The sequence below is a fragment of the Rhodamnia argentea genome, chromosome 2 (genome assembly GCF_020921035.1).
Source record: "Rhodamnia argentea isolate NSW1041297 chromosome 2, ASM2092103v1, whole genome shotgun sequence".
Lineage (NCBI taxonomy): Eukaryota > Viridiplantae > Streptophyta > Magnoliopsida > Myrtales > Myrtaceae > Rhodamnia > Rhodamnia argentea.
This window is the reverse complement of record NC_063151.1, coordinates 1,354,525-1,376,902: the sequence shown is the minus strand read 5'-3', so window position 1 is coordinate 1,376,902 and position 22,378 is coordinate 1,354,525. Positions and strand designations below refer to the sequence as shown.

At 43.0% G+C, this 22,378-nt stretch overlaps 3 protein-coding genes and 1 long non-coding RNA gene across 8 annotated transcripts in view; 2 read left to right on the top strand and 2 right to left on the bottom strand.

Annotated features, from left to right (window-relative positions):
- Positions 1–1,281: 1,281 nt before the first annotated feature.
- The window catches only part of LOC125313889, a 28,466-nt gene continuing 7,369 nt past the window's right edge, over positions 1,282–22,378 (bottom strand). The window contains exon 3 of the long non-coding RNA XR_007197586.1: positions 1,282–1,622. This is a non-coding gene — a long non-coding RNA (uncharacterized LOC125313889). The remainder of the gene's footprint in view (positions 1,623–22,378) is intronic.
- LOC115746261 (probable inactive receptor kinase At5g67200) lies at positions 1,687–5,578 on the top strand. Its single transcript, XM_030681966.2, is given in 4 exon segments — positions 1,687–3,404; positions 3,522–3,885; positions 4,768–5,316; positions 5,319–5,578. Coding segments are annotated over 4 exon segments (2,574 nt in total). The 5' UTR covers positions 1,687–1,772; the 3' UTR covers positions 5,348–5,578.
- Positions 6,905–9,459, top strand: LOC115746268 (SUMO-conjugating enzyme SCE1-like). Of its 4 annotated transcripts, none has more exons than XM_048274919.1 (5): positions 6,905–7,173; positions 7,289–7,405; positions 8,566–8,688; positions 8,813–8,926; positions 9,051–9,459. In XM_048274919.1, the coding sequence occupies exons 1-5, from the start codon at positions 7,105–7,107 to the stop codon at positions 9,111–9,113; spliced, it is 486 nt and encodes a 161-aa protein (XP_048130876.1). In that variant the 5' UTR covers positions 6,905–7,104; the 3' UTR covers positions 9,114–9,459. The 4 variants fall into 4 exon arrangements, with proteins under 4 accessions (XP_048130876.1, XP_048130875.1, XP_048130877.1 ...); XM_048274918.1 differs by having other exon boundaries at positions 6,914–7,173; positions 8,566–8,715; XM_048274920.1 differs by having other exon boundaries at positions 6,917–7,173; positions 7,289–7,372.
- LOC115746265 lies at positions 10,432–12,984 on the bottom strand. 2 transcript variants are annotated; one of them, XM_030681970.2, is made up of 2 exons: positions 11,833–12,972; positions 10,432–11,261 (listed from the first exon to the last, which is right to left on the bottom strand). In XM_030681970.2, exons 1-2 carry the CDS (start codon positions 12,743–12,745, stop codon positions 10,762–10,764), a joined length of 1,413 nt encoding a protein of 470 aa, XP_030537830.2. In that variant the 5' UTR covers positions 12,746–12,972; the 3' UTR covers positions 10,432–10,761. The 2 variants fall into 2 exon arrangements, with proteins under 2 accessions (XP_030537830.2, XP_048130874.1); XM_048274917.1 differs by lacking the exon at positions 10,432–11,261 and adding an exon at positions 11,268–11,661 and having other exon boundaries at positions 11,722–12,984.

Genomic DNA, 22,378 nt, shown 5'->3' with positions numbered 1-22,378 from the left:
GGCCGATTCAATTTTAAACATTCCAAGTTGGTCTATTTAGTCCTAAATCTTTTCAAGATTTTTCATTGTAGGTCATTCTGGCAAATTTTGGCTATAAATCATTCACATGGATGTCGATCGTCCTACATAAACGACTTGGCTGATTGTCGGGGCCTCAACGATGGTCAGCTACTAGGCATTGGGCAAGGGCTTGCAAGCCCTCTTGTGGTCAGAGAGGGTGTCAAGGCTCTCGTTAGATCCGGGCGAAGGCTTGTCGTGGCCCTTGCCTCGATCATAACGAGGGTGTTGCGGCCCTCGCCTGTGGGCGGCAATTGGTGGAAGAAAATTGGAAGGAGAAAAATGAAAAAAAAATGAAAATGGAAAAAATTTTCAAAAAAATAAGGACATTATCAACGCCAGCTTTGGAATCCTACATAGGATGTTTAGCACTGACCGGACCACTACGTCAGCGATTTCTCGTCAAAATATATCAGAATGACTATGTTGAAAAATTGTCAAAAGATTTAGTACTAAATTGAAAAGTGTAGATTTTAATTGATTGTCATACAATAAGAGCCTGAGCTTTGTTGCTATGGTCAAATTCGTGAATACAACATCATATGCATATGCATATGCTCCGGATTCGTTCATCCCGACTTTTGATCACTTTAGTGCCTTTACAATTTCAAGAATCAATCTTCAGAAGTTAATTACGATAAAGAAAAATCTAAATTTTAGTTGCTCGTTAAAAGCTGTTAAAAACTTACACGTCACAACACTTTTACAATCAAATGGACCATTGGTAAGAAAGATAGTCGACCGGCCTCTGGAGACATCTTAGGAGAAATTATGGATTTGAGACAGTACAAAACGTGCCATGTGGAACTTTAGGCATTTTGACTCTCACCTTTTCTTAAAAAATATATATATAATATCACCAAAAACTCCAGACCGATATACATATGACAAACTTACTCCAAATTAATTTTTTGTTACGAAAAATCATAAACCGATACACATATAATAATTTTATCACAAACTATTTTTTTTTTTACCTCGGAGAGTAGAAACTCTAAACTAATACACTCATCAACTGTCGCGTATCATTTAATTCAAGAATTGGACGATAAAATTTAACATTAAAACAGGTTGAATATACAAGTATTTTTAAAATATGGATCACTAAATTTGCATTGCGTGTGAATGAGTTAAAACGAGTTGAATGAAATTATATGAGTTGGACCATTTTCGATCCAATTCGAGTCACTGGTTGGATGGATATACGTTGACACCAAGAGACTCCCCGCCGAAAGAGGGGACGGGCATAGGGGCACCGCACATCTACAACTTAAACGAGGTTAGCCGGGCTTTGACTGTCAGGTTCAGTAAAAAATGCACGTCCAGACCAAACCAAACCCACAGAAATCTCCATTTTCCAAGTAAAGATGCCTTGGCGGAAGTTGTTAGCACTTTCCCTTCCCTCGTCGTTCGGGAAAACCCACGTTTGGTGAAACCCTCAATTCCTGTTCTGTTCTCGCGTTCCTTCAGTGGAAGTTGTTGGAATCTTTGTCTGCCGAATCGAGTGAGGCGTCGCGTCATCGTTCCTTGGAACAATGTCCTCTCGTCGGCTCGTGAATTGCCCTCTCTTTTGTTAAATACCACGCCTTCGGACATGGGCAAACCAACCAAAGCCTCATCTCGTACTCACTCTCAAATCCCATGAAGTTGGTTGGTCGTTGCCGTCGCGAGAGAGCTTTGGAGAAAATAATAATAATAACATCCATGTGAAGATCATGAGAGCTTTTCTTTCTCAGGTTTGCCACGTCTCGAAGCGGCCAGTGGCTACTGTGAGCTCACATGTCACCGCAAAGAGGGGGAGACAGGAGAATTTGAAAAGTCTCCGTGGAGAGAGGAGTGGGGGGTGGGCCCGTGGGGCTCGTAGATCACGGCCCAAAGAAGGAGAAGGGGAGGGGTCCATAACCGGACAACCATCTGATGCAGGAGAAAGAAAGACAAGGCAGCCGTACCTGCAATTCATCTTCTTACACATCAGATTCTTTCACAGACTTTTCTCCCACCTTCACGTGATTCTGAGGCTCGCTCAGTTCAGTCCCGAGACGAGACGACAGCTCCTCCCACCTTCTTCACCCCTCACTCTCTCTCCAGTCTGTGATCTACATGCTCTTGTCATTTACCTCCTGCCCCTTCTCTACCTCCATGCCAATATTTTCTCCTGCAAAAGACTCGAACTTCTAGCAGAGAGGACGACAAGTCGTGTGAAAGCAAAAACAGCAGGAAGCAAGAAGAGCATCGACACATCAGAGAAGAAACAGAAGCTCTCTCAGGCCCCCTTCCCATCAACGACAATGCTGAGGAGAAGAACCCCACCACGTCTCTCCACACTGTCGTTTCTTGCTCTGCTTTGCCCCGTTCTTGCTCTCGCCGCTTCCGGGTCGCCTCCGTCGTCGAACCTCCTGTTACCGCCCGACGCATCCGCCCTCTTGGCGTTCAAGTCCGAGGCAGATTTGAACGGCGTCCTTCGCTTCTCTCCCGACACCAGCTTCCTTTTTTGCCAGTGGCAGGGCGTCCAGTGCGTCGGAGGCAGAGCCGTCCGTCTCGTCCTCGAAGGGCTCAAGCTCGGCGGCGAGCTCTCTCCCAACTCACTGACTCGCCTCGACCAGCTCCGAGTCCTGAGCCTGCAGAACGACTCGCTCGCCGGCCCGATCCCCGACCTTTCCGGCCTCGTCAACCTCAAGACCCTCTTCCTCGGCCACAACGCCTTCACCGGCTCTTTCCCTCCGTCGATCCTCTCGCTTCACCGGGTCAGGACCCTCGACCTGTCGCACAACGGCTTGACCGGTCCGTTGCCTTCCTGGCTGGCCGAGCTGGACCGGTTGTACTACCTTCGGCTCGACGGCAACCAGTTCAACGGGACCATCCCTCCGCTCAACCAGTCCTCTCTGCTGACGTTCAACGTCTCCGGCAACAACCTCACCGGCGCGATACCCGTCACGCCGGTCCTAGCTCGCTTCAGGCTCTCGTCCTACTCGTGGAACCCGGGCCTCTGCGGGGAGATCATAAACAAGGAATGCAACCCTGGGCCGCCGTTCTTCGGAACTTCCTCCCCGGCTGCGAGCGTCAAGCCGCCTCCTCCGGCGACGGTGCTGGGGCAGAGCGCGGAAATGCACGGCTTCAACCAGACCCAGCCGGCTCAAAAGAAGCACAAGAGGACGGCAGTCATACTCGGGTTCTCCTCGGGCGTGGCGATGCTGGTGTGTTCGCTCCTGTGCTTCGCTGTGGCCTTTAAGAAACAGAGGGAATCGTCCCGGCTAGCAGCGAGTCAAATCATGGCATCAGACGCCGCTGCGGCCGCCCAGGCCGCGGCCGTCATGCAGATAGAGCAAGAGAACGAGCTGGAAGAGAAGGTGAGTAGGAGACTGCAAGTTATACGTTGGATGACCTTATTTTAGTTGTAAAACGAATGTGGTTATCTTTCGTAGTCCAATCATCACTTATATTTTCATTTTGCGGGGTTATTGCAGGTGAAGAGGGTGCAAGGAATGCAGGTGACGGCGAAGAGCGGGAGCCTGGTGTTCTGCGCGGGGGAGGCGCAGCTGTACTCGCTGGAGCAGCTGATGAGGGCGTCGGCGGAGCTGCTGGGGAGGGGGACGACAGGAGCGACGTACAAGGCGGTGCTGGACAGCGGGCTGATCGTGAGCGTGAAGAGGATGGACGGGGGGAAGATGGCGGGGACGAGCAAGGAGGCGTTCGAGCGGCACATGGAGTCGGTGGGCGGGCTGAGGCACCCCAACCTGGTTCCCCTCCGGGCCTACTTCCAGGCCAAGGAAGAGAGGCTCCTCATCTACGACTATCAGCCCAACGGCAGCCTCTTCTCTTTGATTTACGGTAACCTCTCTCCCTTCTCGATGCCCGAGTTGACTCGGCCTGGACTTTTCTGCTCTCGAGTCTCGAGTCATTGCAATACGACACCACCATCAAGATTTCGACACGTGATCATCATACAGTGTGCCTAAGATTGAATAGCTCTGCATCAAATTTTACCCAGTTGCCCGACCCAACCCATCCGCTAATAATCTTTGATCATTTGGGAGTTTTTTTAAAGCTTTCTTAACATAAGAATCTTGCTGGGGACCGGGGTGCATTGGGAATCGAGGGATGTGTCATTAAGTTAATTGCGGGAAGCACGTTGCTTCGGGATGGGATTGACGTTAACTCGTGTCTAAGCATGATTAATTATTGGCGATTTCTGCTGGACAACTGTTCTTGATTACCTCACCCTCCTAAAGATCTTTTCTTTTCGTTAGAAATCATCGAATCAAGTGGGTCAATCCCAGTTTTCATACGTCGAATTTTGAAATTTTTTTCACAAGCACAGGACCACAAAACATAGCAGGATCAGACCGGTGGGGCTAACGAGGGGGCCTGCCTTAATCAGACTGGCCAGCTCAAAACTTGAACGGTACTCGTGGGGAGGTCGTCTGATTGAAGTGGAGCCCGCTCCATTTGAACCCCCCAAGTTTCCATTCTCCTGTTTCTCTCGTCTCCTGAATGGTCAACTTCTGACTACGGCAGCCTGGGACAACCAACGAGGCCGATACCGAAAAGACAGTCATGAACCTCAAAAGAAAAATTAGTAGCGAAGTCCCTGTCGTATGCTTCTGTTTTGCTTTGCTTGAACCGCTTTGGCCTAACAGTGAATTCATTGGCTTTAAAGCGAAGTGAAAATTGACAGTGACTTGGCGGCGTGATACGTTACGTGCTTTGTAGGATCCAAATCAGCGAGGGCCAAGCCTCTTCACTGGACATCCTGCCTCAAGATCGCCGAGGACGTGGCGCAGGGCCTCTCCTACATCCACCAAGCGTGGCGCCTCGTCCACGGCAACCTCAAGTCCTCCAACGTCCTCCTCGGCCCCGACTTCGAGGCCTGCCTCGCAGACTACTGCCTCTCGGTGCTCATCGCCCCCACTCCCCTGGACGTCGACGACCCCGATTTCGCCGCCTACCGGGCGCCCGAATCCAGAGACCCTCATCACGTGCCGACCAATAAGTCCGACGTGTACGCCTACGGCACCCTGCTGCTGGAGCTCCTCACGAGCAGGCCGCCGTCGCAGCACCCGAGGCCGATGCCCGGGGACGTGATGGGCTGGGTAAGGTCGGCGAGGGATGACGGCGGCGGCAGGGACGACGACCGGCTGGCGATGCTCTTGGAGATCGCCGTGGCCTGCGGCGCGAAATCGCCGGAGCAGAGGCCCACGATGTGGCAAGTGTTGAAGATGCTGCAGGAGATTAAAGAGGTGGTGTTGGATGACAGTGAGCTGGACCTGCACAAGGAACCGTGCTAGCTTAGTCATTGCGGGTGTACTTGTTGGTACTGGATCAGCGTCTTCATTGATAGGGGGATAGAGTAGACAGAAAAATATTGCAGAGACCAGTGTGTAAAAAAAAAAAAAAAACATTATATGTTCTCATTGAATGCCTTTTTGACAACCTTCGGCGGAGACATGAAATTTTTGTCCGTTTTACACTCGGGTAATTTTCTTATTCGCTCAATTTAATGTCTAAACTTTTCGATTGGTTCGATGTGAAGCCTTCGTTAAATAACTTGTCGTGGCATGCGATTTTGCTGACGTGGCTTCCTTATTCCGCAAGATTATGTCGATCTCCTCTGAAGTATCGAGTGATGAGGAGGGATATAGAATGTTGACTTGGTCGATTTTAACCGTCCAAAATCTCTGCTGTAGAGTCACATCACATGGTTAGTTAAGGGCTATTTACGGTATAGTGTCCATGTTAATATTTAGAGTTAATGATATAAATAATCTCAATGTATAATGTGATATTTGAACTTTTAATTTGACCAAAGTGATCCCTAAATATTTGGAACATATTCAACTTAGTCTCCGAACCATAGGAAGATGTTCAATGTGGTTCTTCCATTAATTCAAGTTTAGGGGCGACATTAGATAGTCTCTTATATTTCCGAGACTAAGTTGAACATGTTTTAAAAGTTCGGAGACCATATTGAATAAATCGAAAGTTTAAAAATCACGTTAAAATTCATGGATCATGTTGGTCAATTCAAGAGTTCATAAATCACATTGTATATTGGGCCAAAATTTAAGAATCATTTGTGTCTTTTTTTTTAATATTTATTATCCACCTATTTAACAAATGATTTTTTTAAAAATCGAATTTAAAAATGCAAGTTACTGGATGAAATGAAAAAAAAAAGGTTAGGTACTCAGATCATAAAATGGGCAAAAGTTAAAAGTACTTATAGCGCCGTTAATTCCCTATTTTGATGCTCTCCTTTATAAAATTTGGGGTGAAATTGGGCGAGGATGAGTCAATCACAGATCTTGGTACTTAGAAGTGTGGTGTGATCTTATCTGGCATAGTGAGCTTTAGGCATCTTCTTTTGGGTTTTTGGTATAAAAGTGAAATTTTTGGGATAGTTTTCACGCATCCGAGTATGTTCAATTTTTTCACTCCATCAACAAGGCATCCATCGTCCTTAATTTTATTTTTCCCCGTCATGTCGGTTGCATTGTGCTTGAAATTGCTAATCGAATCGAATTCACAAAATTCTGAGTCCATGCTCTAATCTGATCAAGAAGCTATCTATTCGTGACTTGAACCCAAGAGAACTTTAATTTAGTCGAGTATCATGAGGATTTTAAACGATCAACTTACCACCGAATCCGGTATCCGTTTCTTTGTTACGACCCTTGATTATTTTCACGTGACATCAAAGCATTGTAGTGGGGCTATGCTGAAAATAGTTTGTGTAATCTTGATCAGTACTCAAGTTAGTTTTCTAACTTTAATGCCCAAATCGTAAGTTTTCCAATTCAAAAAGGATAAATTTTCCAATTATTTCAAACTTTTTGAATGGAATATCAGTTAAATCCCCATGAAATTCCAATCGATGGCGCTGGCAGATCACGATCTACGAAAGATTCTGCTGCCAAATTGACAATTACCGTAATCCCTCAAACTTGGGTCGGTTCTCGTTTCCGTTCTTGCGATACGGGGCGAAAAGACCACCCTGCTCTTTGGGCTTCATCGATCGGTCGGCGGAGGGAGATAGCGAGAGAGGAGGACATGTCCGCTGGCGTCGCTCGGGGTCGCTTGTCGGAGGAGCGAAAAGCCTGGCGTAGGAGTCACCCCCACGTTCGTTTCCGACCCTTCCTTCTCTCTTTCGATAGATCTGCTTTTTCTTCTTTTCCGCTTACTGATGCTTCTGAATTCCTGTACATTCTCCGTCGGCTGAACCTGGAAACAATAGGGTTTCGTGGCAAAACCAGAGACAGCTCCAGATGGGTCCGTGAACTTGATGGTTTGGCATTGCATTATTCCCGGCAGAGCTGGTGTTAGTCCTCACTTCCCTAACCTTGTAGACAGTATAACTTTGCTTTTCTTTTTCCCTCTTGGGTATCCGTTGGCATTGAAATTGTAGCTATGGTCTCCACTTAGACTAAAATGACCCAGTCAGTGCTTCAAGGTCATGTGCTTGATCGGTATTTACTATATAGTATATTCTGAAGTGTTAGATGGTGTGAACTGTGGCTTTAATGTCGAAGGTATGATCACCAGGAAGATATGCAATGTATTTACATTTGCACCTCTTTGCTAGTGGTGGAATCTTTTTATTGCCCTTGGCTGTATATCTGCATCTCTGGAAGCCGAGTACGCGGTCCTGTATAAGCAAATATATTCTGGTTGCCGTGTTCATATCGAGACTCGGTTGAAATGTATCGCATCCTGGGAAGACCCCAAATATTAAGAACTGACTGCTTTGTGAGTAAAGTTCATGGTTTTTGGCCTCAAGTTGGTTAGTTTTTGGTCTTTGATTTCAATTGACCCAAAAGTTAGAATGGCTCGGTAATTAGGTTTGAGGACTAGCTCAAGTTCAGACAGTCGGGTTTGCCTGTGGTTTTGGGGCTTGATATTGGAGTGTGTAGGCGATAATTTGCTTTAAAGTGGACTTGCCAGTTAGTGACATTGTGGCTTTGATCATTGGCTAGTAAGTTTCCACGATCATGAGGAACATAATTCATGAGAATCTGCTGCCTTTTATTTGATACATTGCAAGGCAATGATGAGCTTCTTGTAAGGAAAACCATTAAAGCTTACTCTTTAGGTTGCAAGTTGCAACTGAGATGATAAGATAATGGACTGTGGTCTGGATAAGTTGGATATTATTTCAGTGACAAGGACCTCTCTGTTATGTCTCATCAAAATAACGTCAAGAACAACTATCATATGAGACCGAGTGGAAGTAAATAGTTAAAATTGATAGTCATTTGCTAGATAAGTACTATTAGGTTTATCTTTATAGTTCTACCAGATTGTGAAGCGATGCTTATCCTGCATCATCTGTTAACTAATTACCATATTATAATTTATATGTATAAGCTTGCATTAATCTGATTGAGTGCCATCTAAATGCTCAGTTTGACATGGAGTTATGAGAATTTAGAGAGACATTGTGGATAGATTTGAGAAGCCTATGAATTGTGTGTGAAGTACTTTGAACGTACTACGAGATTTCTTCTTATGCAGACTGACTGGGAAGGTGGCAATTATCCGCTTACACTATACTTTACGGAGGATTACCCCAGCAAGGCTCCAAAGTGCATGTTCCCTAAGGATTTTTTCCACCTCAATGTCTATGGTTCAGGCATGGTCTGTCTGTCAATCCTCAATGAAGATGTAAATACTCAGTGTAACTGCTAGTTAAAATTTGTGATGCTTGAAATGAATACTTGAATTCATTACCAAATCCAATTTCCCTCATGATGTTTTGAAGGGGTGGAGACCCTCTATCACGGTGAGGCAACTCTTAGTGGGCATTCAGGATTTGCTTGACCAGCCCAACCCTGCTAGTCCAGCAGACCATGAAGAATACCAACTTTTTGTAAAGGTTGTCTCATTATACCTATTTCTTTCTTTCTTTTTTTTTTTGGGGGTCTAATCTCATTATACCTATTTCAAATGCTTGACCTTTTTTTTTTGGTCCCTTAATGCTTTGTTGCACTGGTCACTAGGATCCAGCTGAGTACCAGAGAAGGGTGAGGCAACAAGCCAAGAAATATCCGCCTCTTGTGTAGTGTTAAGCTTTATGATTGGCAGACCTCTGTGCTTTGTGCAAGATGGGTACCAAAGTTAAACTGAGGAGATCGCAAAACAAGGCTCAAGTGCTGCTCTTTAGTTTATTTACAGTCTCCTCTTTGAAGTTGGAGGGCTTCAATTTGTTGACAGATTAATTCGTTGGCTTCAGAGTTGAGGAAAATGGTTATTCTCTGCTGCAAGAGGTATCCATTTCAGCCTTACAGGCGATGTGTATGTACTATTGGCTCATTCTTTTTTGCTTTCAAAACCTCATGATACATGATAACTCTCTCTCTCTCTCTCTCTTTCTCTCTCATTGACTGACATCCATGCCATTACAATTAAGAACCATTCCTTGAAATTCTTACCTTCAGCTTATGCATGGGCGGGATTGGTGGCAACGTTCTAGTACGAACAGCTTACTTTTATTGTATCTGGAGCATATGCATGTACACGGAAGTATATCGGTTCACATTTTTTTTAGAAACTCTTTTTTTTTTTGGTCGAATTAGAAACTCTGGAGTTGGACTTGATATGACATTTCTGCTAACTCCTCCTTAACTATCATAATCAATAGTTATTTTATTGGAGTGCCCGGTCTCGGTTGTGAAACCAAACCAATGCATCTGGTTGTCACGCTTGATTCCTTTCCATTTAAAATTCTGTGAAGTCAATGACTGTTGTTCTCTGCCTGTTCCTATTGGCCATACAGAGACCTGAATGATTGCTGTCTTCGGCCGAAACTATGATTACGACATCAAATGTCAAACCCCTCATTGTGCGCCTACTTCCATCTACTTCTCATTTCGTTCTTGTTGTTCCTTTGGTGTGTTTGGAACTCATACCAATTAGAAAAATGTGCATACCACTCTGCATTATCTTTAGCTCTAAAGTTAAATCAGTGACCCCTGATCTTGTTTGGGGAAAAAAAATGAAATAAAACCGGTCTGATCATTCTTGGTGCCAACAACCTGGTGGTTTCACCAAAAAGATACTGAACTCGATTGCCTTGCAAGCATTTATCGCCAGATTCTATATTGCTTAGTAGCACGGTGATTGAGAGATTGGCTTGTCACGCTCTGCATAGCCCTTCTTCCTGTGATTTTTCACCTAGGAGTTTCATTCCTCTGACATGTTTTCGCTATTTGCGGTACTATGTCGGGCGGTATTCCTTTCCGAAAAGGGAAAAACATTCTTCATATTGCCCCAAATACTGGGGCACAGATGCCGTCTTTCTGTCCAACTTAACCGTTTGCTGCAATCTTGGTCCAAATTTAATAGATAATTTAACTGGTTCCAGACACTGAAGGAGCAAGATCAGAGATGTATGGGCATTTGTACGAGGATATGAACAAAATGAAGTCTCCCTAGGAGTAAATAACCTTCAAAATCAAAGAATAACTGCTATTAGAGATGTACAGTGACTATCCTTAATCCTACAACAACTAGAAAGACTCTCGAAACGGCTTCTGATTTCGTTCAAAAGGCGTAGATCTCTCTGTCAAACTCAGTATCAGTTTCTATGATGGAAGGAAACGATTCCCTCTCAGACTATCATACTCACACACAAGCGGTGTGCATCAGCTTTCTGGTGCCAAAAAATTTCAAACTTTGATATATAACACGGTGACATTTCACTTCTCGTTGCTATAAAACTGTGTTGGGGGATCTTCCGCTACTATCCAGAGCTATCTCAAATAGATCAGCCTCGGACTCATCATCAAAATCCCGAACTCTGCTGTTGTTATTACCATGGTTGTGGCTGCCTCTGCTCATAAACTGGTTAAGCCACTGGGAGTCGATCCTTCCCATCGAAAACAATTCTCTGCTGTCCTCATAACCCAGAGCCGCAGCAGGGGTGTTAGTGAGCGGGCCGATGAAGCAAGGATTCGACGTGCGCTGCGTGTTTGCAGGTCCATATCTGAAGGCAGCTTGTCCAAAGTTCAGGAGAACCATGACGTCGCTGTTCGCCGCGAGCGTCGGATAGAGAGGAGCACCAAACTCCTCTGTCTTGCAGTGGATCACGTGCATCAGCTCCGAGTCCACCGTGAAGAAGACCTTCTTTTGCCTGGGGTCGAACCCGCATCCGATCACCTTCTCCGTCCTTCCCCATTCTCCCTTCTCGGATTCAAACACGAGTTTGATCCCTGAATGAAAGATGACTCCAAAGGGTAAGTTGACTGCTAATAGGCCAATGAGCTCAAATTTTCACAACCTCAAAAACAGATAAATAATTAGCAACATTCAGTTTACTTTATCGAGTTAATCGTGACTCACGGACAAAACTTACGCGAAAAATCCCACATTAAGTCGCATAAAAGCAAGACAACTACAGGAGGGAAAGCGACACAACGATAGCAGCAAACTGCATTGTCAATCTGAACAGGAAAAGGCATTTGATTTTGATGGTGGTTGTTCTTGTAGAGCAAATCTTGGCAATGTCAAAAAAGCAGGGACCTTTCCTTAGGATTGACTCTTCAATCGCGCTGAAAACAAGTATTCGTGGCAGAAAAACAATACACATAAGCCATTGGCCTCCACTTTTCATGATGAACGAACCATATGAAATCGAAGTGCGATTGTGGAAACGGAAAGCCATTCCATCAAAGAACTTTTTCCTTGCTGCCCAGTAACTGTCGATGATAAAGGTCGTTCCTTTTTGGCTTTTCTTATCAAAATGTGAACGGGAGATGATAATGCAAGGACCAGAAGTCTTACCATCAAGAAAGACAGAGCCATTCGAATTGAACCCGATCGAACCCGGATAGCTTCCGGGAAGCTTCAGAGGAAGAGAACCTCCAGCCGTGAGACCAAGCGACACCTCCACGGACTCGCCTTTGCCGCCGTCCTTAATGTTGAGCTTCAATTCTTCGACCTTGTAGTTATTTCCGCGACCATTGCTAGTAACATGGGCCAAGGACTCCGAGTTGGCGTTCAAATTGGAACTATCGTGAATGAGTTTAGTCCTCTCGCCTTCCTGGGACATGCCGGTATCGCGACCGCTCCTGGAGTACAAAATCGTGATCTCGAAGTAGGCTTCCTGAGGAAAAGAGGAATTGCCCAATGGAGGGCCCGGCAAGGGCAAGGCAGTCTTGATGACAGATGAAGCAGCCATAGGATTGTTGTTGCTTAAACTTATCTTCTTCAGCAATCCAGGATTCAATCTTATCTTCTGCATGAAGTCCGCGGATCCCTGGCACACTTCCCAGCTTATCTCCGGCTTGATTCCGCTTCTCTGGTCGCCCGCGGCACAGACGCCGAGCAGCGTCGACCGAGTCGACGGGGACGACTTGTAGCCCGTGAACGCGAACCTCGACCACCCGCTCTCCACCGCGTCCGTGACGAGCGACGGGTGATCGGCCCAACTGAAGAACGGTCTGGTCGAGGCCCCGCGGCTGAACGCGTGGTAACCCGGCCGCCTCCTGCCTTCTCGATCCAGCTGGCGGTGCAGGCTCGTCTGGTGGAGCTTGGAAATCCCATCCTGGGGAGACTCGGTCGTCCTAGTCCTTGTGACAAGCTGCCCGCTGCCGCTCCCTTTCGAACTGCAACGCCGACACGCGATGACGGCGGCGAGGATCGTTAGGACGATGACGACCGTGGCGGCCAATGTCAATTGGATCCATCCTTGCATCTCCTTACTGTATCTGATGACGATCGAAATCAGCTTCCGTACTCTTGTGTATTCCGTTTCTCCTTGGAATTGTTCTGGTTCTGGAGACCTTCCGCTTCCGGAGAGAAGGGGGGTTGCGCGATAAAAGAGGTGCTCGGCGAAGAAGGAGGGCAATGGAATGAAGGAAGAGGAAGGCAGGGCGTGGACTGAAGACTGGTTCAAGAAAGGCAGCAGCAGAAAAAAAAAGAAAATGGTCCAAAAACAATCGGCAAAAGTCTCAGCACTAGAAAAAAAAAAAAAAAGCAAAATTCCTGACAGATGGTCATGTTATAATTTTTGCGTATTCATTTTTCTTCTGTGGGTTCATCTTACGGCGCCCGTCGCACCGGACAGATAGTGAAATCGGGTTGCCCTTTGATTGACCGCAAGTTCTTGTTCAAACCATAAAAAAATACATGTCGGTCGTCCTGTTTTTTGGCTCCTAAACAAAAAGTGTTCGGTGATTTTGAGAACGCTGATGGGTTAAATCCAACATGTAAGTTGTCTTAAAAAGTGGTCGTATTGAGCAAATGGTATGGTTTGTAATAGTTAATATGTTCAAATTGACCCATAATCCGTTACTTTAATCTTTTAAGTAAAGCTGAGGCTACCTGAATATGTTAATGAACTTGTATTTTGAGCTCTTTTTTGACGATATCTTGGAATGGATATGCAAAGCATCTCGTTGTGCGTTCATAACAAATGATAACATCGGGGGTCAAATCCCTTGATGCGGAAAAGTCAACGGATATGATCAACGAACAATTTTAATAACATATTCATCTCATCATGGACGGACGAAATGGCTTAAAATAACGGGATGAACCCCGAATTGGAGGTCGTCACTCTTTTTTGTCTCGAGACGTGGCGTGAGATATGATGTAAGCACGCCCCGCACCTGATTAGTCTCTCCAACTAATTATGGTCGCCACGCCGTCCCATTAATTTCGCTTTAGAAACACGAACCGACAGCGCCTTCGGCTTCATTAAAAAGAATTACGCATTGGTTGGCGATATTATTATTATTATTATTATTATTGTCTTTAACGAAGATATTATTGTTATTATTGTATTGAAAGAGGAGAGAGAGAGAAAGAGAGAGAAAAGGAAAAAAAAGAAAGATGGAACCAGTCTTTTTTTTTTTTTTTGTGTGGGGGGTGTGTCGTGTGGGGTGTGCCCACACGAGTCATTTAAAGAATTGTGGGGGCGCTTCTAGAAATTCGCAGCCTTTGTGGGGGGCTGTCCAACGTTGAAAATCGATCTCATTCATCGTCGTTCTTGTCCGACGTTGTTGTGGGATTTCCGGGAGGGGACCTCCGACCGTTTCGAGCGGCCACCCTGAAGGGGGGCCCGCCCTTGACGTAGCACTTATTAAGCATTTTATAGAACAAATTTGTTCTTGATATATTGATTACAAATTACTAGATTTATTAAATAGGTAGGTCCGTTGGATATAGTTCATACTCCTCAAAGACAAGAAAGCACGTGGATCTCGTTTCACGCTGAGTGGACGAAGGTCTTAAGGGGACAGCGCTCTCTGGATACCAAATGATAATTTTTTGTTAATAGTTTGGGTTTTGGCTCATGAATAGCCGATATTACAAATATATATTCTTTTTCGCTCGTAATTGAGAAATATAACAAGAGGTGCAAAGTGCAAATTATAGTAGAATCATCTGCTGGTCGTAGCCCTAGTTTTAGGGTGAATTAGGATAAAATCTCGTGTCTCGATTTTCTTTTTTCGCTTTTGAGCTTTACTTCATCGTGATTGTGCGCCGAATCTTAATAGGGCCGGATTATAAATGGTCCGACCCAAATTGACCTATCTAGCCGTTTATGACCCATTTATGCGTAGTGCAAGTTTCTCGACCCATATCCGGCCCAACCTATATTACTAAAATACTTACATATTTAATTCAATCTAAGAAAACTTATTTCTTATAAATTTTTGAAAGCATTAAATTACTAAATCATACATTTTTTATAAAATAGACTAATTCCATATGTAACATGGTAAACAGAGTAAATTACTGTAAATCCGATACACGACTTTGTGTTCACACTTATAATAATTTAATCCAATTTAAGAGCACTCATTTCTTATTTCTTATAAATTTATGTGTAGTGCAAGTTTACGAGCAATAGATGTGAATAGTGCCGGAAGGCGGAAGAAGAATCTCAGGCTCACAAAGTGATTTTCCATCTAGATTTCATCAGCTAGCATTTGCATATTTTTCAAGTCTTGACTTGTGGGAAAAGGCTAGCTAAACAACTAGCCCGGCCTTAACAAAGATGCTAAGCATGTGTTTTTTCCTTTTTACAATTCCAGTCCTAAAGATCTACCGATTCTTTGGTTCATCAACAAAGTGATCTTTTAAAAAAAAGTTACATTTTACATGCTTGACATCTCATGGCACGGGTTCGAGATCGACCGGTACTTTTATCTTTCGATTTTTGCTATTAATTTTTAGCACTTGAAATTTAATTTCTGTTTAATATCGAAACACCTCGTATGAAACATTCATGAGTTGATCGCGCCAAATGAATGTTTTAGCTTTGATTTCATTTCCGGACAAGATTTAGGGCTTTCAATATATTTTTTCCAAAAATAAAATATGAGAAGTAGAAGATTGTTTGAAATCACATGGATCTTTCTCTTAAGCAGGCAAATGTTTTTCGTGAAGTTTTTTTTCAAGAAAGATAATTATTTTTCATATGTTTAGTGATTTAGAGAGAGCGATTTATTTTCTTGCTAGAACGAGAAGTCGTTTTCAGCGCATTAAAAACGTTTTCCATATATCGATTAGTTTTTCGTCACCCGAATAGTGGAAAGTCTAAAAATAATTGCCCGGCAACAGTTTTCCTTCAAACAAACGGAATTGGGTCTTGTTCACAAGCAGATAATAAGTATGTGTGGATTTAATATCAATTATTCTCGTCTCTAATTCGTCTTCCTTCCAATTGGTTCTCTCGCGTGGCACAACAAAAAGTTGAAATTCGTAAGCTCCAGACATGATTGGGCTGACTCGAATGGGCCCGGTCCACCGACTATTCGGCCTTAAACCGAGGAAACCTACGGCTTTTTTCTCTATTTCTTTGGGCCGTTACCAAAATGGAAGAGCCCGAAGTAGATGAACATTAGTCTCAAAGAGAAGTCAGACACAAATGTCAGTTGTTCGATATTTTGAGCTCTAGTTGATATCGACCTTGATTTGAACATTTAAATCACTCGATATCAGATTGGATTTGTTGGTGCAAGAGAAGTCCCACGCTCAAGATAAACTTGTCAAACGGGTGGGCCATATCAAAAATTGTCAAACCAAAATTGACCTATTTATTGCCTGTTTGATTCAACATTTCCAAAAGGCTTTAGGGCTTCAAAGTTCCTTGGCCAAATGCAAATAGCGTTTTGTTCTTTTTTTTACTCGACTTTGAGAAAATACAATTGCATTTCCAATGACCCTAAATGTCTTTAGCCCAAAGTAGCTCTCAAGGTACTTTGGAAAGTTGCATTTCTAGAATGTAATTAATTTTTTTTTTCTTTTAACTTTGTCACCTCCACCCGTTGCCGCCCACTGCCACTCGTCGCCGCCGCTGCTCATCGCCGCCACACTTCAACTGCCGCTCGCCACCCGCCTCTACCCGTCGACCGCCGCTCACCACTGTCGTCGCCCGAGCGCTCACCACCGCCCATTGACCGTCGCCCGCCACTTGCCACTCACCACCGCTACCCGCCGCTTACCGTTGCTGCCCATTGTCTCCCATGGACCACCACCCGCTGCTCACCGCCACTACCTGCCATCGCCAGCCGACCGCCCCTGCCGCTCACCACCGCCACCCGCCGTTGCTTGTCGACCGCCCCTGCCGCTCGCCACCACCACCCGCCATTGCCCGTCAACTACCACCTGCCGCTTGTCAACCGTCGCTTGTCGATCCCCACCCGCCGCTCACCACCACTACCCCTCGACCACCAACCGCCGCTCACCGCCATCGCCCATCAACCGTCGGCAATTGGTCGGCGCAAATAGTTTAAAAGTTTTTTTAAAATAGTAAAAAATATTTTATTTCAAAAAGTAAAAATACTTTACAAAATGGATTTTTCACCAAACGGCATTTATGTCGAAGTTGCTTTCCAATGTGTTTTTAAAGTACACTTTACCAAACACTACTTACATTTTGAAAATCCCCTTTAGCCCAAAGATATTTGCAGTTTTTCAAAGACTTTTCCCCAAAACTGAACCAAATAGGCCCTTAACCCGTTTTAGACAATTTTCATTAATACCAGCCTAACGGCCCACATCAGACTTGACCCTACTCGATTCAACCCATATTACTTAAACACTTCCATATTTAATCCAATTTAGGAAAATTTATTTCTTGTAACATTTTTAATTATATTACTAAAACGCTTTCATACAAAACAAATCTAGTGAATAATATTTGTAATTCTTTTTTTTAAAGAATATGATTTTTCTTATTTTTTATTTGATTTTCCTTTTTTATAAAGAAATCGGGCGAGGGTCGTGGTCACGGGGGAGGGCCAATCGACCCTCGCTAACCACAAGCGAGTATAGTGAACCTCGCTTACGACCGACGAGGGTTGGCCTACAACCCTCGCTGGACTTCATAGGAAAAAAAGTAAAAAAAAAAAAAAGTAAATTAAGATTAATAATAAAAATAAAAAATATATGGAAACTGTTCAAGAAGATGATATCTCATGAATGGGTTGACTAACTAATAACCTTTATAAGCAAAATGGTTGCAAATGAGTTTAAAGACAAATCAATTGACAATCCACATATAATAAAAACTTACAACTCAAACTCATTAACAACCCATTTATTAAAACTTGACTAACTCATATTTGACCCATCTTATTAAATTAAAATATGGATTTTCAATCCATTTTGACAAATCCATATTGACACCGCTAACTGGAGATGTAATCTAGTTAGAAGCAGTTCATATAGTTTGATTGGCTTATAACTAATCAGGTTAGGTTTCTAAGTGAATCTGGTTACTTGCATATGTTGATGGGGGTCAAATTTGGGTTTTTTCTCTCGGTGATCTCCGCTGATAAAGGAATCAAGTTTCTACCGAGGGAGCCCAAAATATAGTGTCGAAGCTGATGGTTAATTTTAATGGATTTAACCGTGATTTCAAGTGACAATTGTCAATCACGATTTGGTTCGGGAAAAATAGAAAATAGAAAGTTGGTCTTGCGAGAAAAGACACCATAGATGAAGGCGGAAATTGTGGTACATCAAAATGGTCCCGAGTTGCCATATGATGGTGATGGTTGTGCATAAATGCAAGTGGTTTAGTAAAGAAATGGAGTTTGAAGTTGAGATAAGATGTAACACTAAAGCTCGGGGAATTAAAAAAAAAATCATAAACCTGTTGTACATATGCCAAGTCAATCTTAAACTCATTCTCACACGCACTTCACTAACGTGGATGCCGGTCATTCTATGTGGCACGACCAATGCCGGCGTGGATAATTTTTATAATTTTTTTATAAATTTTTTTCTTTATTATTTTTCTTTCTTTCTCTTTCTTCCTCTAAGGCCACAGTGTGCTGCGAAGCCCTCACCGGTCATTGGGGGGAGGGGGGTGCAACCCTCGTTCAATGGTTGTCTGGGCAAGGGTCGCAACCCTTGCTTGTTGCCATCAAAGGCTTTGTGACACTTGCTCAGCGGCTGCTGAAGATCAACCAATGACTCTCCCCAACTTTCATAAAAAATAATAATAATAAAAGAAAGAAAGAATTTGATAATATCGAAATTTTTAAAAATTATAATTTAAATAAAAATGCAAAACAATTATTCACATCAGTACCAACTGTCCTACGGTGTACTATCGGCGTCCACATTAGCAATATCTAGTCAATATTGGCCGAAGTAACCAAACCGATAAGTTATCAAAAGATTTAGGACTAAATTGGTCAAGTTGAAATATTTATGATTGAATTGGTAAAAATATGATGGGCTCAGGAATTTATTTTGGCAATTTTTCCTTGAAAGCTCACAACATAAAACTGAAACGTACACCAACTTTGAGCAAGGTCTTATAGGTTGCTTTGGATTTCACAACATTGTTATTACATTTGGAAGGGAAAATTTTCAACAAAGTCTTAAACCTTTTGCACTTTTGCACTTTTGCCAATTTAGTCTTAAACTTTTTAAATTTGCCAATTGAGTTATAAATATTTTCACTTTTTATCAATTCAGTCTTGTTAACCAAATATCGCCGATGTAGACGCCGTCCATCCTACATGACCCCGCCAACACTGGACAATTTTTAATAAATTTTTTAATGTTTGTATTTTTACTTTCCTTCTTTTCGTTTTTTCCCTTTCTAGGTTCGTAGGTCGTGGTCGCCTGCTGTTGGACAAGAGTCGACGAGGGCTTTGTGGCCCTCGTCCGTGGTCCAAAGGGATTGCCGGACCCTGAACCCAAAAAGGAAAAAATTATTAAAAGTTATCCACGTTAGCAACAGAGATGCCATGTAAGACGGTCGACGTTCATGTCAATGATTTTCGACCAATATGACTAAATTAGTAAAAGATAAAAATGTTTAAGACTGAATCAACAAATTTAAAAGATTTATGACTGAATTGACAAAAGTGCGAAAAGCTTAAAATAATATTTTTTGATAATTTTCCCCGTGTGGAAAGTCCTTAAGTATGTGGAACCGGAATGGATTTTCAGGAGGAATTGTCGACGGTATAGAATATCACGTAATTGGTAATAAGATATTTAGAAAAAATAAAAAAAATGTTTTAATTTAAGACGGCATCCTCTGAATTTGTACTGCACTACTTCTGTTACACGTGTACTTCAAATTATTGGATTAACGATAGAATATGCAGCTCTTAGTTGGGTCAAACGTTAATCATAGTGTTTAATCTACACTTCAACGGGGAAGAACTACTTATATGCATACGAATTCATGTCCTCTGGGCCAGCCACGTCCTTTTCAGCCTCAACCGGTGGTGTTTTGTTTGGTTCCTCTTATCCAACATAAACAAGTGCGTGTGGAAATGGGCAAGCAAATTTCTACGATCCAATAATGTGCGGTGTGCCGCTGTCCACATCGAAAGGTTGGGATTTGCCGACTAATTGCAATTTTCTTGTTAATCGGTGCCATCCAACGGCGGACAAATGATGATACACCACGGCGTAATGTTGTGCTGTACGAGTACCCATTGCAAAAGACAAGACTTTGGGAATTTCAGTTGATCCCGATATGTGGTTTGTCGACGTTCAATATACATGTTCGCTACAAGGAAAGTACCAAAAACAAAATCATGGAGTCGTTGCATTGGTAATAATTCAGTCATAAATTTTTTAATTAGATCAATTTAGTCCTAAACTTTTTCACATTTTAACAAATAAATTTACTAGGCCAATTTAGGTCGGAAATTGCTGATGGAGATACCGAACATTCTACATTTCATGGCTAGGCGTTAGTGTTGATATGGACGTTTTCTTATACTATTTTTTAAATATACTTCTTCTTTTTTACTTTCTTTTTCTTTTTTTTTCATGGCTAGCGAGGGCGAGCGCTAGTAAGGGTCCCTCTCTTAGGCGGGGTCGATCTCACTGGGAATGGCCCCAATCACAAGCCATGAAAGAAAAGGGAAAAAAAAAATTGTAAAAAAAATATTCCACAATTGACATTGACGTGTATATATATTTTTATAATTTTCAATCTAAATTAGTTTGATGGACTAAATTGACAAAATATGAAAAGATTTTGAGTTAAATTGATCCAATTGAAAGATTTATGATCGAATTGGTAATTTCGAAAGTGGCTGTAATTTTGGAAGTGCATAGACTCACACAGCAAAAGTGGTCGCGGAAGAGCTGCATCGGAAATCCTCCATTCAAATTGAAGGTTCCTGTTTGATTAATCAAAATGCAAAATGGCATGCGGCTGTCCTTAAAAGCGGTCAAACGATGAGCTGACAAGCCGTTCTCATTTAACTTTCTGAACTCTGTTTTATTCGGCTAACAAAGCCGTTTTTCTCACGTTCCCTATCAACATGCGCACGTGTAGGGTTCTGCTTTAGATTATTGCAACCGGTGTCCACTTACAGCTCCATTACACCAATAATGGAAATGCATTTACGGTCTTGTCGGCATACATATGCCGTCTGGGGGCCGCCGACTTTTTGTCATTTTCATCTTTCATTGATTCGGCCTTAGCTTGAATCTCCAAGACTTTATCTAATTCTTAAGGCTGGACTCTATCGCTCCGTGCCGAGCATATATGAATCTGCTTTCCGTATTGGTATATTGCTTGTTCAAGCTAATCCGAACTAACGGAAATCAAGGCGGTTATCGTCTTATTTGACCCTATAAGCTCATTCATGTCCCCACACCGATGCTTATTTTGACTGGCCTCTCTTGAATGATATATTTGTAATGTCTCCGTTAAGCAAAATCATTTTGTGCCGACATTTTGAAGGCAAAATCGTCTCTCATGTGACATTTTGTGGGATCACCGCCAACATTTTTTAAAGTTTAGGTTGTCAAATGAATACGTGGTTTAATATTTAAGCATTCAATCACTCCCCATCGCGCCTAATCTTGTCTTTTTGCCTAGTACTAGGCATAGACATATTTAATTAAGTAGGCAAATGAGGCATGGACGACCTCGGATCAAGCTAAAACCCGGCTCCAAAACCGGCCCGGTTCCAAGTGGGTCTTCATGGGAATTGGGTACTAGATAGGTTTTTCGGACGATCCGATCCAGTTCCCGGATCTACTCAATTCCTTTGCACACCCCTAAGGAAGAGACAATTAATCCTTCTTTAGGGTACTGTAAAAAGTTATTTCTCTTGCTGTCGTTATGCTTACACCAGAAAGAAGATAATCGACGGCGTGGATGGAAAGCGACTGTGAAAAGCCAATCCGTCCGCCCATTCCGCCACCGCCACTGACCTAATTCCTCTTTGGCTCTCACCTCTCCCACCCAATACTTTTCTTCTCTCGACTTGTCCACTTGTCCATATGGAAGCGGCCCGGGCTTAATCATTTCTCCCCCACGCAAAGCCAACGTACCGTCTCCTCCCAAAACGCCGAAAACAAGATAGCAAGGGGAATTATATTTAAAACGATTTGCAAATCAATTACTGTTTGCCTTTTTTTTTAAAATAAATAAATATTTCGGATATCTTACGGTTAAGTAGAGAGCTACGACTTCATGAGAAGTATGAGACATAGCTTTCCACAACTTACAATTTCGCCAAGCTCACGAGGATCGATTTCAACATGCTCGACTCGTCAAAAACAGCCAGCTGAAATCTGGGCAAAGATCCGCGCCCCATTGGGTCCATCGATGCGTCAATAAATTCCAAATTCATGATACTTTTAATCATGAATTTCTTAACTATCATTATTCATGTTGGGTTGTGGTTCATATTCTTCACGTAAGAAAATGGATCTCTAGGAAAGCCCGAGGGCTTTAATAACTTGAGTTTGTATTCTATTGATAGTTTGGATTTGAGCCTATAAATAACTACTATTATATATAATCTATTTCTCTTGTAATTAAGAATTGCAATAGAGAAGTAGGGGTGCTAATAACAATGAAATCATTTGGTAGATG

Coding starts and splice junctions, on each gene's coding strand:
- LOC115746265 (XM_030681970.2), bottom strand. CDS start 12,745: ATGCAAGGATGGATCCAATTGACATTGGCCGCCACGGTCGTCATCGTC. Junction 11,262..11,832: donor TGGCTCTGTCTTTCTTGATG/GTAAGACTTCTG, acceptor TCTTTCATTCAG/GGATCAAACTCGTGTTTGAA.
- LOC115746268 (XM_048274918.1), top strand. CDS start 7,105: ATGTCCGCTGGCGTCGCTCGGGGTCGCTTGTCGGAGGAGCGAAAAGCC. Junction 8,716..8,812: donor TGTCAATCCTCAATGAAGAT/GTAAATACTCAG, acceptor GATGTTTTGAAG/GGGTGGAGACCCTCTATCAC. Junction 8,927..9,050: donor AATACCAACTTTTTGTAAAG/GTTGTCTCATTA, acceptor ACTGGTCACTAG/GATCCAGCTGAGTACCAGAG.